This window comes from Dendrobates tinctorius, unplaced genomic scaffold, assembly GCF_039654945.1.
Source record: "Dendrobates tinctorius isolate UK_male_01 unplaced genomic scaffold, ASM3965494v1 ptg000127l, whole genome shotgun sequence".
Taxonomy (NCBI): Eukaryota; Metazoa; Chordata; class Amphibia; order Anura; family Dendrobatidae; genus Dendrobates; species Dendrobates tinctorius.
The window spans coordinates 20,692,980-20,709,463 of record NW_027361795.1 but is presented as its reverse complement, the minus strand read 5'-3'; the positions used below and the strand labels follow the sequence as shown (position 1 = coordinate 20,709,463).

General features: G+C 41.1%; 1 protein-coding gene across 2 annotated transcripts in view; it reads left to right on the top strand.

Annotated features, from left to right (window-relative positions):
- ACACA (acetyl-CoA carboxylase alpha) overlaps window positions 1-16,484 on the top strand; it is a 624,740-nt gene that overhangs the window by 59,272 nt on the left and 548,984 nt on the right. For both annotated transcript variants that reach the window (XM_073542564.1, XM_073542565.1), the window contains exons 12-18: window positions 3,393-3,563; window positions 4,605-4,766; window positions 7,434-7,597; window positions 7,768-7,918; window positions 8,143-8,246; window positions 8,710-8,791; window positions 15,023-15,168. In XM_073542564.1, coding sequence (XP_073398665.1) covers window positions 3,393-3,563; window positions 4,605-4,766; window positions 7,434-7,597; window positions 7,768-7,918; window positions 8,143-8,246; window positions 8,710-8,791; window positions 15,023-15,168 — 980 coding nt within the window. The remainder of the gene's footprint in view (window positions 1-3,392; window positions 3,564-4,604; window positions 4,767-7,433; window positions 7,598-7,767; window positions 7,919-8,142; window positions 8,247-8,709; window positions 8,792-15,022; window positions 15,169-16,484) is intronic.

The window sequence follows — 16,484 nt, the reverse complement described above, 5'->3', positions numbered from 1 at the left end:
GCTCGCTGTTTTCCAGGACTTTTTTGTCCCCTTCTATTTTTTCTCCTCTCACACTTTTCACCACCTCCGTGCATACATCTTGCAGCCGCTAAGCGTTTATCAGTGATGCAAAATGACTAATCTGTGCTCGTGCTCTTTTTTTCTCTCCACACTTTCTCCCATGTCTACATCATAGTTCCCCCTCTCTCTCACCCTTTCCTCCCCCTTCTATCACCACTCTTTTACTTTTACATCTCTCCGCACTATCTTTCTTTTCTCTCATTTCCCTCAACCCTCCCACCATTCTCCTTCTTTTTTTTTTCTGCTCTCTCATTTCCAGCTTACTTTCCATCTCTTTCCCCCCTTTCTCTCTTTCCCCCCTGACTCTCTTTCCCCCCTGACTCTCTTTCCCCCCTGACTCTCTCTTTCCCCCCTGACTCTCTCTTTCCCCCCTGACTCTCTCTTTCCCCCCTGACTCTCTCTTTCCCCCCTGACTCTCTCTTTCCCCCCTGACTCTCTCTTTCCCCCCTGACTCTCTTTCCCCCCTGACTCTCTCTTTCCCCCCTGACTCTCTCTTTCCCCCCTGACTCTCTCTTTCCCCCCTGACTCTCTCTTTCCCCCCTGACTCTCTCTTTCCCCCCTGACTCTCTCTTTCCCCCCTGACTCTCTCTTTCCCCCCTGACTCTCTCTTTCCCCCCTGACTCTCTCTTTCCCCCCTGACTCTCTCTTTCCCCCTTGACTCTTTCCCCCCTGACTCTTTCCCCCCTGACTCTTTCCCCCCTGACTCTTTCCCCCCTGACTCTTTCCCCCCTGACTCTTTCCCCCCTGTGCCTCTCTCTTTCCCCCCTGACTCTTTCCCACCTGACTCTTTCCCCCCTGTGCCTCTCTCTTTCCCCCCTGACTCTCTCTTTCCCTCCCCGCCTCTCATTATTTCCCTTTTTGCTCCTTTACCCCCGCTCGTTCTTTTGTTATATCTACAGTACTTCAAACATTCACATACATCACAGGAGGGGCTGGAGCTGCCAATGTCGGTGAGACTGGAGTGCTGACTGCGCCCACAAAGTTTGTCCTGACATTGGCCCGTGTACTCACGTAATCCTTTATTGCACGCGCCACAGCGGTCAGTAGTGAACGTTACGTGCTCATGCCCACAGTGTAAGAAGTAGTTAAAGGGCCTGAGCACTGTTATCCAAACCCTGAGTACTCTGCCAAGGGGCAGGAGAAAAGGACATAATTTACAGCCTGCGAGCAGGAGGTTATACACCCATGTATGGGAACAAAGACCATGTATATACGGCACATGCTAACAATTAGGAAACATGCATTCTTACTTTATAATGTTTTCTATCATTGAACACTTTGTTTTGTAAATGTAGCTTATACTTACAACTGTACTTAAACTGATTTTAAACACTGACCTTTGTATTTTAGGTGTGCTGTAGCTACAGTTTACAATGTAAAATTACCACCTGCCTTCCAATTGTACATGGTTTATATTTAACCATGTTATGTATTCCTTGCTTTCAAAGACATACAGACTGCACGGGATCTCGCGTCATTTGTATTGTTGCGGTAAATTGGAGCATTTAAACAAATGTGCAGGTTGAATAACTTGTCTATCCAACAGTGTATGTGCACAATTATTAGGCAGTTTGTGTTTTTGATTAATTTTATTATTGAACGCCTACAGTGCTGTCGATCAATCCATGAGGTTAATAACCCTGAATATTTAAGCAAGAACAAGTGAAGTTTCGTCTTAGGAAAATATTATTGGGCAACTATTAGTGCAGAGAATTATTATGCAACTAAATGAAAAACATAATTTCCCCATTTCAGTAGTTTATTTTCATCTGCTAAAGTGAGAATATGGTCAGTAGAACAAAATTCAAATGGCACATACCATAATCCTTATTTAAGGAATATGACTAGTTTAGTGTACCCCTTTAATATGCCATTGTTGAACAATAAAGCAGTGGAGTCCTCCAAACTATAGACACTGAAGCAAGAAGATCAAAAAGAGTAGCCATAAACCATCAATGAAAAGAAGATCATTTATTGAAGCATTGCACATTAAAACATTTTTTACTCATTACCATTGAATACAAAGATGAGTTTGCTAAGGAGAAATGATAGCTGGAGGACTGCACTGAGATCCTATACATCAAGCGGCACATAATTTGCAAAGCACCCAGTCTCTAAATGTAAATGCACTTTTGAGATAGGCCAAGTGGCCATAAACATAGATTGAGACCAGGAAAGGTTGGTTAAATAGAAAATTGCTTACCCATGGTTCTGGAGGATGCAGTGAGGCCCACCAGCACTGCCCCAAAGTGCGTTTCGCGTGTTGAGATAGCAAGCCATTCAAAACGTATAAAAATACATTTGATAGGGTTTAGGCCAGATGAGGAAGGATGCCTTTGCATTATTGTTTCATCTTTGAGGTTTTTATTGGCTAGCTAAGCTGTGAAATATTCAGATGCATGCAATGTCTTGCATAAAAATCATAGTTTTCTTGACAGATGTAGGCTTTTTCCTGTACCATTACATAAAGAGTCTTCTAAAAACATACAGTAGGATTGGGAGTTATTTTGAGTAAATCTTCAACCTGAAATAGTCCATCTATCTCATCATTACTAATACCAACCCTTAGCAGTACTCCACCTCTGTCTTGCTGGCATTAGAGTAAAAATGGAGGTCTGTGCGCAATACTGATCCAGCTACTAGACCATCCATCTTGTCCATCAAGAGTCATTCTCATTTTATTGGTCTAGAAAACCTTTGAAAGAAGTGATATTTCTAGGCCCAGTCTTGAAGATTCCCCTTCTTGCCTTAGTCAGTGGTGATCAGTAGAGTTGAGCGAATTTCTTTGGTTCCCCGCTTATTCGGCCTGTTTGTTGGGCTCTCCATGCATGTACTGTGACAGGGAACACAGCCGTGACACATGCAGCTTGGCAGCGATCAGCTGTTCATCTGGCACAATCCAGGAAGCCGGGTTCTGGCTGTAGCTTATTCGGAAAGCACTATAGCTTGCCAAATAAGCGGGGAACTGAAGATATTCGCTCAACTCTAGAGATCAGGTTTCAGCCGTTTTTACCTTGTACCTCTGGGCGCATCAGGGAGGTTACAGTTCTGGAATATGAGAGCTCTGTAGGGTAATGGGTTCCTAGGTCGCTTCACATTTGATTTCTCTCAAATTTTTAGCAATTTTTTTTTTTCCTCAACGCGTTTTTTGCGACTCTGTTGACTATTTACACATCACCTGAGTTGCTTCAAACCAAGAAGCATTCAAGTTTATACATCTTGGAGTTGGAAAATCTGCAGAAAAATATGATATGGTTAAAGTATACCACCAGGTCCTGGAACTGGGGGGTCTAGCAATTTATTAACTGTGGCCTTGTTTCCTATCATTACAGTGTGCAGTGAAACTTGCTAAGATGGTCGGGTATGTCAGCGCAGGTACAGTTGAGTATCTGTACAGTCAAGATGGCAGTTTTTACTTCCTTGAACTTAACCCTCGTCTGCAAGTGGAGCACCCCTGCACAGAGATGGTCGCAGATGTTAATCTTCCTGCTGCACAACTTCAGGTATTAAATGACTTCCATATGAATAATAGAGGTAGAATCCTGAATTAGGGAGGCCTCTCTGTACCTTAATATATCTAGCAAGGTCTTTAACAAGGATGGTCTGACTTTTTTTATTATTATTCACCCAGTACTGTCATTTCTTAACATGTACCCAGGACCCCAGCACTGCAAGGCTGCACTGATAACCACTGAGCCACCTTGCTTTTTGAAGAAAAAAAAATCAATTTTGGCATTGTTTTATGGGAATTTTTTTTACTGTACGAATGACCTCACAATTTGATTCTGCTCAGTCATTGCAATTACAGCAATACCAAACTTGTCAGTTTTTTTTGTTATTTTAGTGTAAAAAAAATCAGAAATTTAAAAAAAAAAAATGTTTTGAGTTGTCGCCACTCTCCAAGACCTCTAAGGTTTTTATTGACATCATTTTGGGATAGATGGGACGTTTTGATCACTTGTTGTTTGTGGAATTTCAGCAACCAGAAAAATGTATTTTTGGCATTCTTGAATTTTTGTTTTTTTCTGATCTGGCTCTTTGTTTTTATATTTTGATAGACTGGACTTTTCTGAACGTGGTGGTACCACTTATGCACTTTAAAAAAACTTTTTTTTTTTTTTTTTTTTTAACTTTTCACTGTTCTTGTTATTCTCCTTAGGGGACTTGAAGCTGCAAATCATCTGATTGCTTGTGCTATATACGGCGATGCCACAGCAATTACAGAGAACACCTTAGTTTTTACATGTTCCTATGGTGAAGTTAGCTTCAAGCTTTTCTAGGGGTACCATCATGTTTGTCCAGGCCAGTTTCATTATTTTTTTTTCTGGTAAACCTCAATTCCAAAGAAATGTCTGAATGTTATTAGTTGATATTATGTAAATTTAGATTCAAAATTACTTTTGTCACTTTCAAGTCTTCTCTGTGACCATGAGATTTTCTTACTTTAGAGGAATGCCAACAATTTTGTTCATGTATGTGTCTTAATAATAGTAGACACCATTACAAAGTTAAGTCATTTTCTTGCATTCATAAATTTCCGACAGATTGCTATGGGAATCCCTCTTCATAGAATAAAGGATATTCGTATGCTTTATGGAGTCACAGCTTGGGGAGACACACTAATTGACTTTGACAACTCTCTAAATGCTCCCTGCCCTAGAGGACATGTAATTGCTGCACGCATTACGAGTGAAAATCCAGATGAGGTAACACATGTTATGTCACCAGTGTTTTTTTTTTTCCTTGTGTGTTTGACTAATAGTTTTAAAATAATGCTGAATATAATTTATACCCACGCACTTATTTTTTTATCTAAAGACTTAGTCTACATATTTTGTTGCACAAATGTTTGTAAAAAAAAAAAAAAAAATACATTGATTTGGGAATTAACAATATCCTTTGTGAACATACAGTTGTGGCCAAAAGTATTGACACCCCTGCAATTCTGTCAGATAATACTCAGTTCCTTCCTGAAAATGATTGCAAACACAAATTCTTTGGTATTATCTTCATTTAATTTGTCTTCAATGAAAAAAACACAAAAAGAATTGTCCTACAGCCAAATTGGATATAATTCCACACCAAACATAAAAAAGAGGGTGGACAAAAGTATTGGCACTGGTCGAAAAATCATGTGATGCGTCTCTAATTTGTGTAATTAACAGCACCTGTAACTTACCTGTGGCACCTAACAGGTGTTGGCAATAACTAAATCACACTTGCAGCCAGTTGACATGGATTAAAGTTGACTCAACCTCTGTCCTGTGTCCTTGTGTGTACCACATTGAGCATGGAGAAAAGAAAGAAGACCAAAGAACTGTCTGAGGACATGAGAAACCAAATTGTGAGGAAGCATGAGCAATCTCAAGGCTACAAGTCCATCTCCAAAGACCTGAATGTTCCTGTGTCTTCCGTGCCCAGTGTCATCAAGAAGTTTAAAGCCCATGGCACTGTGGCTAACCTCCCTAGATGTGGACGGAAAAGAAAAATTGACAAGAGATTTCAACGCAAGATTGTGCGGATGTTGGATAAAGCACCTCGACTAACATCCAAACAAGTTCAACCTGCCCTGCAGTCCGAGGGTACAACAGTGTCAACCCGTACTATCCGTCGGCGTCTGAATGAAAAGGGACTGTATGTGTGGAGACCCAGGAAGACCCAACTTCTTACCCCGAGACATAAAAAAGCCAGGCTGGAGTTTGCCAAAACTTACCTGAAAAAGCCTAAAACGTTTTGGAAGAATGTTCTCTGATGAGACAAAAGTAGAGCTTTTTGGGCAAAGGCATCAACATAGAGTTTACAGGAGAAAAAAAGAGGCATTCAAAGAAAAAAACACGGTCCCTACAGTGAAACATGGAGGAGGTTCCCTGATGTTTTTGGGTTGCTTTGCTGCCTCTGGCACTGGACTGCTTGACCGTGTGCATGGCATTATGAAGTCTGAAGACTACCAACAAATTTTGCAGCATAATGTAGGGCCCAGTGTGAGACAGCTGGGTCTCCCTCAGAGGTCATGGGTCTTCCAGTAGGACAATGATCCAAAACACACTTCAAAAAGCACTAGAAAATGGTTTGAGAGAAAGCACTGGAGACTTCTAAGGTGGCCAGCAATGAGTCCAGACCTGAATCCCATAGAACACCTGTGGAGAGATCTAGAAATGGCAGTTTGGAGAAGGCACCCTTCTAATATCAGGGACCTGGAGCAGTTTGCCAAAGAAGAATGGTCTAAAATTCCAGCAGAGCATTGTAAGAAACTCATTGATCGTTACCGGAAGCGGTTGGTCGCAGTTATTTTGGCTAAAGGTTGTGCAACCAAGTATTAGGCTGAGGGTGCCAATACTTTTGTCTGGCCCATTTTTGGAGTTTTGTGTGAAATGATCAATGTTTTGCTTTTTGCTTCATTCTCTTTTGTGTTTTTTCTTTTAAGACAGATTAAATGAAGATAATAATACCAAAGAATTTGTGATTGCAATCATTTTCAGGAAGAAACTGAGTATTATCTGACAAAATTGCAGGGGTGTCAGTACTTTTGGCCACAACTGTAGCTCTAATGCTGGAATTAATGAAGTTGCTGCTTAAATCCTGTATGTACTCTGAGCCTTCAGTCATGTATTTTCCTTTTTTTTTTATGTCACAATTTTCATTGATAAGAATAAATGGTAATCATGTAATTTTCACACTGGTCCTGTTTTTTAAATTGTAATTTTTATTGAAATTTTTTAATTTTTACAGGAAAAGAAAAAAACCAATTTTAAATTTTTCACTATAATTTTATAGGTTGTCAACCAATATTATGCTAGAATAATACTTTTGGTTAAACTTTTTCAAGTATATAAAAGAGTAAAAGCTCGTGAACGAACAAACACACAGACTCCGACAGACAGAAAAAGGGAGGATATGATATAGAATGCTGTGACTAGATAGAATTGAGCGAATTTTTCAATGTTCACTTTGGATTAATATTGCCGGCGATTAACATAGCCTAACGCCATTGGTGTCAAGCGGAGTAGAAATGAGCGACTATGTTAGGAAACAATCGTCAAACATAAATTCTGCACAAATAGGGTCCCAATATGGCACGAATATGGCAAATTCGGATTTGGCGATCGTTTTTCAAACATATTCACTCATCTTTGGTTGTGACCCATTAATATCCATCTCTTACAGGTCATATATTTAACATGGCCCAAAAGAAATCCCAAAGAACCCAAATAAGGTTAAAGCTCTCTACAGTATTGTCATTAAGGGCTGCTCGGTACATTTGCCATGGCAATTTAGTGCCCAGAGTGAAGCGGTGTCACACTATTCCAAGTGGTTATATTGTGTTGATTAAATTTTTAACATATTATTAAAAAATCCTCATTTGTTTCTCTCAGGGATTTAAACCTAGCTCCGGGACTGTTCAAGAACTAAATTTCCGCAGCAACAAAAATGTTTGGGGCTACTTCAGTGTTGCTGCTGCAGGAGGTCTCCATGAATTTGCCGATTCTCAGTTTGGCCACTGTTTCTCCTGGGGAGAGAACCGAGAAGAAGCCATTTCGTGAGTGTCTTTTTGTAATTAATTACAGTGCTTATTTTTTTTCCCACTGTATCAATGAGTAAAGTAGGGGATGCGCCTACTATAAATCTACAGGTGTAGGCAGTTGTTGGAATTTTCCCTATGTTTAGCTTGTCTGTACACTTATTTTGATAGTTGTATTTCCTCCTCAGTAATCTGGTGGTTGCTCTAAAGGAATTGTCCATCCGAGGAGATTTTCGAACGACCGTAGAATATTTGATAAAACTTCTTGAGACTGAAAGTTTTCAGCACAATAGAATTGACACAGGTTGGTTGGACAGACTGATCTCCGAAAAAGTGCAGGTAAGAAAATCATGCCGTCCAAAAGTTCCTATATAGCACAGCTCAGAATATATATTTTGGGATTTCAGTTGCCACTGTGCTTTACTGAAAACAAACCTCAGACACAATCTGTGGTTGTACAACAGAATTGTCATTTGCATTCATTTGGGTAACATTTTGCATTAGTAGACTTGGGCAGAACACGGCATCCAGCATCACTCGCGGTTATGTTTCCTGTTTCCTAGGCTGAACGCCCTGACACCATGCTCGGAGTTGTATGTGGAGCCTTGCACGTGGCCGATGTGAGCCTTAGAAATAGTGTTTCCAACTTCCTACACTCTTTGGAAAGGTACACTTTAAAGGCCTTGGTTATATTATGTATATTGTAAATGATTTATTACATTGCAAAAGAAAAACATATGTTGGCTCCAGTTTTTAAAGGGATCACATCCGCTTTCCTGAAGCCCCATGAAATACTTCCGAAGGGTCTACAAATTGTACATTTGAAGTGGGTTCTTTATTCATTCCTGCTGAATATTTCTGTGTATATTTGGCGATACTATTTCTCTTTTCAAAGTGGTGTGTTCCGTGCTGACCGCCTCCAGCATAGGCATATACGGCTGAAAAAAAATGTGTGCAGAGCGCACTGTGACTCCGTCCACATCACTATAGTCAAATGACCTCAGCGGGACTGAGCATAGCCTTACTCCGATAGAATAAATGGGAGTTATGCTGTTTCTGCAACTCGGGAGTTATGATTGTAAGCTGATTGAAGGTGAAATGTGAATCTCTTACCTTTCCTTTAATTTCAGGGGTCAAGTCTTACCGGCACATACTCTGCTAAATACTGTAGATGTGGAATTAATCTACGAGGGGAAGAAATACGTGCTTAAGGTAATCTATGGCTATATTTTGCTGTAATTCCCCACTCCCATCCCCCCAAACTCCTCCTCCCCCACCCCAAAAAAGAAAAAGAAGAAAAAAAAACAAAACAGAAAAAGCGAAGAAAAATTAAGTGTTTCAGAAGTCTATTTCACAAATGTTATGATTTTGATTACAGCAGTTATGTCGTCTTTGTCATTTTGTATCAGCACTAAAAATGAGGGGAAGAAACAGCTTATTTTATATGGCTGATGCATTAGGAAAATTTGCTGGTTTTACTTTCCTCCAAATTCTGCTGGTCTTTTTAAGAGAAAGGAAAGTAGCGCCATCTATTGGACAAAACACTAATTGTTTCCAGTATTGAATATTTTATTTTATGTTATTGCTTTGTTTATTCATATTAATCCTTTTTACTAAATAAACGTGTAGCTCATTGCTTGGTTCTGGTGCTAATTTTTTTTTTTGTGATGTATCTAATGCCATGGGATTTTTTTGTACCATTATCCTGACTGATCAACTGATGAACTTTCAACACTGAGATCCCTTTGTTGTGTTGTAAGCTGTTTTTTGACCATGGCTTTTTCTGTAAAATGCAAGTAAGAAAACATCAGTAAAATCCTACAAGAACAGCTAAACTTCCTATAGTTTATAGGAATCACTCCAAATCACTGTAAATGATGGCAGCTGTTTACTGACTACTATGTAACACAAGTTTAAGTGTGACTGGCTAATCTTAAACACAACCACATCCCCAAATAATAACACTCTTATGTAACCACATTACTTTAGTTATTTTTATTTTTCCCCTCAAAGTGATTTTCGTTTGGTTCTCGATGGATTTGTACAGATTATGGGTGACATTAACCCCTTCACTACCAAGGGTGGTTTGCACGTTAACTACCGGGCCAATTTTTACAATTCTGACCACTGTACCTTTATGAGGTCATAACTCTGGAACGCTTTCATGGATCCTGGTGATTCTGACATTGTTTTCTCGTGACATATTGTACTTCATGTTAGTGGTAAAATTGCATTCAAATAACTTGCGTTTATTTGTGAAAAAAACGGAAATTTGGCGAAAATTTTGAAAATTTCGCAATTTTCCAACTTTGAATTTTTATGCCCTTAAATCACAGCGATACGGCACACAAAAAACTTAATACATAACATTTCCCACATGTTTACTTTACATCAGCACAATTTTGCAACCAAAATTTTTTTTTGCTAGGAAGTTATAAGGGTTAAAAATTGACCAGCGATTTCTCATTTTTGCAACACCATTTTATTTTTAGGGACCACTTCACATTTGAAGCCACTTTGAGGGGTCTATATGATAGAAAATACCCAAAAGTGACACCATTCTAAAAACTGCACCCCTCAAGGTGCTTAAAACCACATTCAAGAAGTTTATTAACCCTTTAGGTGCGTCACAGGAATTTTTTGAATATTAAAAAAAAAATGAACATTTAACTTTTTTTCACAAAAAAAATACTTCAGGTTCAATTTTCTTTATTTTACCAAGGGTAACAGGAGAAATTGGACTGCAAAAGTTATTGTGCAATTTGTCCTGACTACGCTGATACCTGATATGTGGGGGGGAACCACTGTTTCGGCGCATGGCAGAGCTCAGAATGGAAGGAGCGCCGTTTGACTTTTTCAATGCAAAATTGGCTGGAATTCAGATCGGACGCCATGTCACGTTTGGCGAGCCCCTGATGTACCTAAACAGTGGAAACCCCCCCAAGTGACCTCATTTTGGAAACTAGACCCCCCAAGGAACTTATCTAGATATGTGGTGAGAACTTTGAACCCACAAGGGCTTCACAGAAGTTTATAACGTACAGCGGTACAATTAAAAAATCATATTTTTTCCACAAAAATGATCTTTTCACCCACAATTTTTATTTTTCCAAGGGTAACAGGACCCTAAAAGTTATTGTGCAATTTGTCCTGAGTACGCTGATACCCCATATGTGGGTGTAAATGACTATTTGGGCGCATAACAGAGCTCGGAAGGGAAGCAGCGCCATTTGACGTTTTTGGCTAGAATTGAGATCGGACACCATGTCGCGATTGGAAAACCCCTGATGTACCAAAACAGTGGAAACCCCCCACAAATGACACCATTTTGGAATCTAGACCCCCCAAGGAACTTATCTAGATGTGTGGTGAGAACTTTGAACCCCCAAGGGCTTCACAGAAGTTTATAACGTACAGCAGTACAATTAAAAAATCATATTTTTTCCACAAAAATGATCTTTTCACCCTCAATTCTTATTTTTCCAAAAGTAACAGGACCCTAAAAGATATTGTGCAATTTATCCTGAGTACGCTGATACCCCACATGTGGGTGTAAACCACTATTTGGGCGTATGGCAGAGCTCGGAAGGGAAGCAGCGCCATTTGACGTTTTTGGCTGGAATTGAGATCGGACACCATGTCGCATTAGGAAAGCCCCTGATGTACCAAAACAGTAGAAACCCCCCACAAATGACACCATTTTGGAAACTAGACCCCCCAAGGAACTTATCTAGATGTGTGGTGAGCACTTTGAACCCCCCAGTGCTTCACTGAAGTTTATAACGTCCGGGCGTGAAAATAAAAAAATCGTATTTTTTCCACAAACATGATCTTTTAGTCCCCATTTTTTTATTTTCCCAAGGGTAACAGGAGAAATTGGACCCCAAAAGTTGTTGTCCAATTTGTCCTGAGTACGCTGATACCTCATATGTGGGAGAAAACTACTGTATGGGCACACGTCGGGGCTCGGAAGGGAAGTAGTGACGTTTTGGAATGCAGACTTTGATGGAATGGTCTGTGGGTGTCATGTTGCGTTTGGAGAGCCCCTGATGTACCTAAACAGTGGAAACCCCCCACAAGTGACCCCATTTTGGAAACTAGACCCCCTAATGAACTTATCTAGATGTGTGGTGAGCACTTTGAACCCCCCAGTGCTTCACAGAAGTTTATAACGACCGGGTGTGAAAATAAAAAAATCGTATTTTTTCCACAAACATGATCTTTTAGTCCCCATTTTTTTATTTTCCCAAGGGTAACAGGAGAAATTGGACCCCAAAAGTTGTTGTCCAATTTGTCCTGAGTACGCTGATACCTCATATGTGGGAGAAAACTACTGTATGGGCACACGTCGGGGCTCGGAAGGGAAGTAGTGACGTTTTGGAATGCAGACTTTGATGGATTGGTATGCGGGTGTCATGTGCGTTTGGAGAGCCCCTGATGTACCTAAACTATTGAAACTCCCCACAAGTGACCCCATTTTGGAAACTAGACCCCCCACGGAGCTTATCTAGATGTGTGGAGAGCACTTTGAACCCCCAAGTGCTTCACAGAAGTTTATAACGCCTGGGCGTGAAAATAAAAAAAACATTTTTTTCCGCAAAATTATATTTTTGCCCCCAATTTTTTATTTTCCTAAGGGTAACAGGAGAAATTGGACCCCAAAAGTTGTTTTGTAATTTGTCCTGAGTAGGCTGATACCCTACATGTGGGGGTAAAACACTGTTTGGGCACATGGCAGAGCTTGGAAGGGAAGGAGCACCATTTGACTTTTTCAACGCAGAATTGGCTGGAATTGAGATCAGACGCCATGTTGCCTTTGGAGAGCACCTGATGTGCCCAAACAGTGGAAACCCCCAATTATAACTCCAACCCTAACCTCAACACACCCCTAACCCTAATCTGAGCCCTAGCCCTAACCCTATCCCTAACCCTAACCCTAGCCCTAACCCTAGCCCTAACCCTAACCCTAGCCTTAACCCTAGCCCTAACCCTAGCCCTAACCCTAACCCTAGCCCTAACCCTACCCTAACCCTAACCCTAGCGGGAAAATGGAAATAAATACATTTTCTTTTAGTTTTATTATTTTTCTCTAACTAAGGGGGTGATAACGGGGGGTTTGATTTACGATTTATGGCGGTTTTTATGTTTGGCGGCTGTCGCACGCTAAAAGACGCTTTTTATTGTAAAAATAGTTTTTGCATCACCACATATTGTGAGCTATAATTTTTCCATATTTTGACCCACCGAGTCATGTGAGGTCTTATTTTTTGCGGGACGAGTTGTCGTTTTTATTGGTACCATTTTCGGGCACGTGACATTTTTTGATCGCTTTTTATTCCGATTTTTGGGATGCAGAATGAACAAAAACCAGCTTTTCATGAATTTCTTTTGGGGGGTGCGTTTACACCGTTCCGCGTGCGGTAAAATTGATAACGCGTTTTTATTCTTCGGGTCAGTACGGTTACAGCGATACCTCATTTAGGTCGTTTTTTTATGTTTTGTCGGTTTTTTGCAATGAAAACAATTTTATATAAAAAATAATTATTTTTGTATCGCTTTATTCTGCGAGCTATAACTTTTTTATTTTTTTGCGGATGATGCTGTATGGTGGCTCGTTTTTTGCGGGACAAGATGACGTTTTCAGCGGTACCATGGATATTTATATGCGTCTTTTTGATCGCGCGTTATTGCACTTTTTGTTCGGTGGTATGATAATAAATCATTATTTTTTGCTTCGTTTTTTATTTTTATTTTTTAAGGGGTTCGCTAAAGGGGTTAACTAATGGGACAGTTTTATAGGGCAGGTCATTACGGACGCGGCGATACCAAATATGTGTACTTTTATTGTTTTGTTTTTTTTTTATTTTCAAAAAATGGATTTATTGGGGAATATTTTTTTTTTTTAACTAATTTATTTAGCGATTTTTTTTTAAATTATTTTTAACACTTTTTTTTTTTTTTTTTTTACTTTATTACCTTGTCCCAGGTGGGACATCACTGTCCTGTGACAGATCGCTGATCTGTCACATCACAGATCACTGTGACAGATCAGCGATCTGTCACAGGCACTGCTGCAGACTTCCTCATGCCTGCGCTTTGCAGGCACTGAGGAAGCCAGCTTCCTCAGGCCCCCGAAGGCCCCCGTCGCCATCTTGGATTCGGGGGCCTGGAGGAAGGGAGTCCCCCGCAGCAGCGCTGCACATTGCGCTGCCGTGGGGGGCTCAGGGAAGCACGGAGGGAGCCCCCTCCCTGCCGATGCTTCCCTTTAACCCCCGGTACACCGCGATCGCGTTTGATCGCGGTGTGCAAGGGGTTAACGTGTCGGGGGCGGTCCGTGACCGCCCCTGACACATTGTGCCGGGTGTCAGCTATGATAATTAGCTGACACTCGGCCGCGATCAGCGGCGCTCACCACGTGGGCGCCGCTGATCGCGATGACGTAATATTCCGTCCATGGTAATTAGGTCCATGGTCACATGGACGGAATATTACGTCAATTGTAGGTAAGGGGTTAAAATTGGAAAAAGTTCTGAAATTATACTTCTTGGTCTCATTTTTTTATTTTTTTTTTTTAACTTTGTAAAATCCTGATATTTTAATATGGGTATTGTGAGGCAGTGACCGGTGTTACATATAGGGGTCGCTGTGTGTTCCCCCCATGATGCGCACGGAGGCGTATTGAGGCCATGAGAGTGCATTGCAGTCACAAGCGTAGTTGTGATGGGTGTGCAAGTTAATAGTAAGTGTGGGTCTTGGACATACTAGTTGTCCAAGGCAGATTTAGGGAAAACTTGCTTTGGGCTTTTGTGTTTTGAAAATAAAGATGGTATTAGTGCAGTCCATTTCATTCTTGGGCTGGGTTTTCCATGTGGTCCATAGCCATAGATTCCAGTTAAAAGCCTTGCAGTAAAGGGTTTGGGTGTGTCAGGGTCCGAGTCACTTTGGTGGTTGTAAGAGTGCAGTGCAGAAGGGTCTGCAGAGCTCCACCTTTGTGAGGCAACACAGGCAAGTGGAGCCAAACTGCCCAGGTAGCTGAAAGGCCTGGCACCCACAAAGTATACAGCGGTACAGTCATCCACGGCAACCGGTTACGTAGGTGGACTGGCGTGTTTATTGGCTGCAATCTGACGGACTGTCTTGTTTCCCGGCTGCGATCCGGAGGATATCCTTTTGTTTTCTACTTTGTGAGTACGCTGAGCATTAAAGAGAGTTTTGTTTTGAACTTTGCTGGATCACTGCCTCATTACTGCTCAGTGTGGATACCGCTGCAATACAGTATGTAAACTCTGTATATGATCTGTGGATTGACTATTTACCAACCCCTTTACAATCGTTCTGAATTCATAATGGCTGTGACCCATGGCGTTAAAATGTTTGGATTCATACCTTTATACTCTTTATTGACCATCGTTAATGTATGCATTATTCTTTTTGAAATTTCAGGTTACACGTCAGTCTCCAAATTCCTACGTTGTGATAATGAACAACTCCTATGTGGAAGTAGATGTACATAGATTGAGTGATGGTGGTCTACTCTTATCGTATGATGGCAGCAGCTATACTACATATATTAAAGAGGAAATTGACCGGTACTACATTTCTATTCTTTTTTGCTTATCCCTAAAAGTCTGCTCGTAGCAGGCCCTACCCTTTCAACCCTCACTGATCACTAAACTGACTTCCTGTTCTTCAACCACTACTCCATATCAAGCTCCTACTCATTGTGGTCATACAGTGAGAAAACATTTTGATGGAGTGGTGGTTGAACAGAGCTGAGTAAAATGCTTTATTGTCCTTTGCCCAATAGACCTTTAAGGTTGTATCAATACTCGACTGCATTGTGACCTACAGATATGTCATGGTGATTATGCTGGCAGAGGGAGCTGTGCTTGCACTCCAGAAGCTCGGCTTACCTGGCAGCCGAGCTCCTGCAGTAACATCCGGTGCCGCTGCCAGCACCCTCCCTGGCTGTTTAACCTTGCAGATGCCATAATCAATAGCAATTGTGGCTTAAAAGATTTTCAGAGAGAGTCCTCTCTCTCCCTTTCCCCATCAGTCCCCCTCATGCCCCCGATGGTTGTCCGGGTCTGCAAGGTACGATGTCCGTTAGGCCCTGCCTAACACTGCCTGTACAACTGACAGGTCTAATACCCTACAATATGCCAGACCAATGACCAGATAAATGAAAATTGAATTCCCATAATGGTACTAGGTTAAAAAGTTGAAAAATAGCGATTTTTGTGTACTCACCGTAAAATCCTTTTCTCCGAGCCACTTATTGGGGGACACAGGATCGTGGGTAGCCAAAACCGTGGCTGCCTCTGCAGATTCCCTGCATAAGGCCTTCTGAAATAAGCTGGTCCAGCTTTTCTCTGAATAAGCGGCCGCTGTGTTAAGGGAGAGAGGTTAAAGATTTTATGGATGCAGAGTCCGCTCAACAGTCTCTGAGCCGTAGCGCTTTTCTAATAGCTACTACGTTAGAGGCTGCAAGCACAGATCAATTACCCACATCTAGGGAGGCGTTTACCAAATAGTTGCCAGCTAAGGAAATCTGATTGGCCAGATCCGCTACCTTCGGGAGGAAGATCACTCTTCTGTATGGCCTTATACAGGGAATCTGCCCAGGAAGCCACGGCTTTGGCTACCCAAGGTCCTGTTGTCCCCCAATGTGGCGAAACAAAAAATATAGACCCGCGGTCGAAAATAAAAACCGTAAAAATCACTGAAAATTGTTTTGCTAATAGATTTTTTTTTTATGTAAAAACATAAGTAAACAATTGTTTGGTATCACTGCCTCTGGAATGACTTGTGCTATCACATGGTCACCTTATTTAACCTCTACAGTGGACAGTGTAAAAACAAATGTGTAGGAATGCTGCTGTTTAACATTCCACTGCTCAAAAAC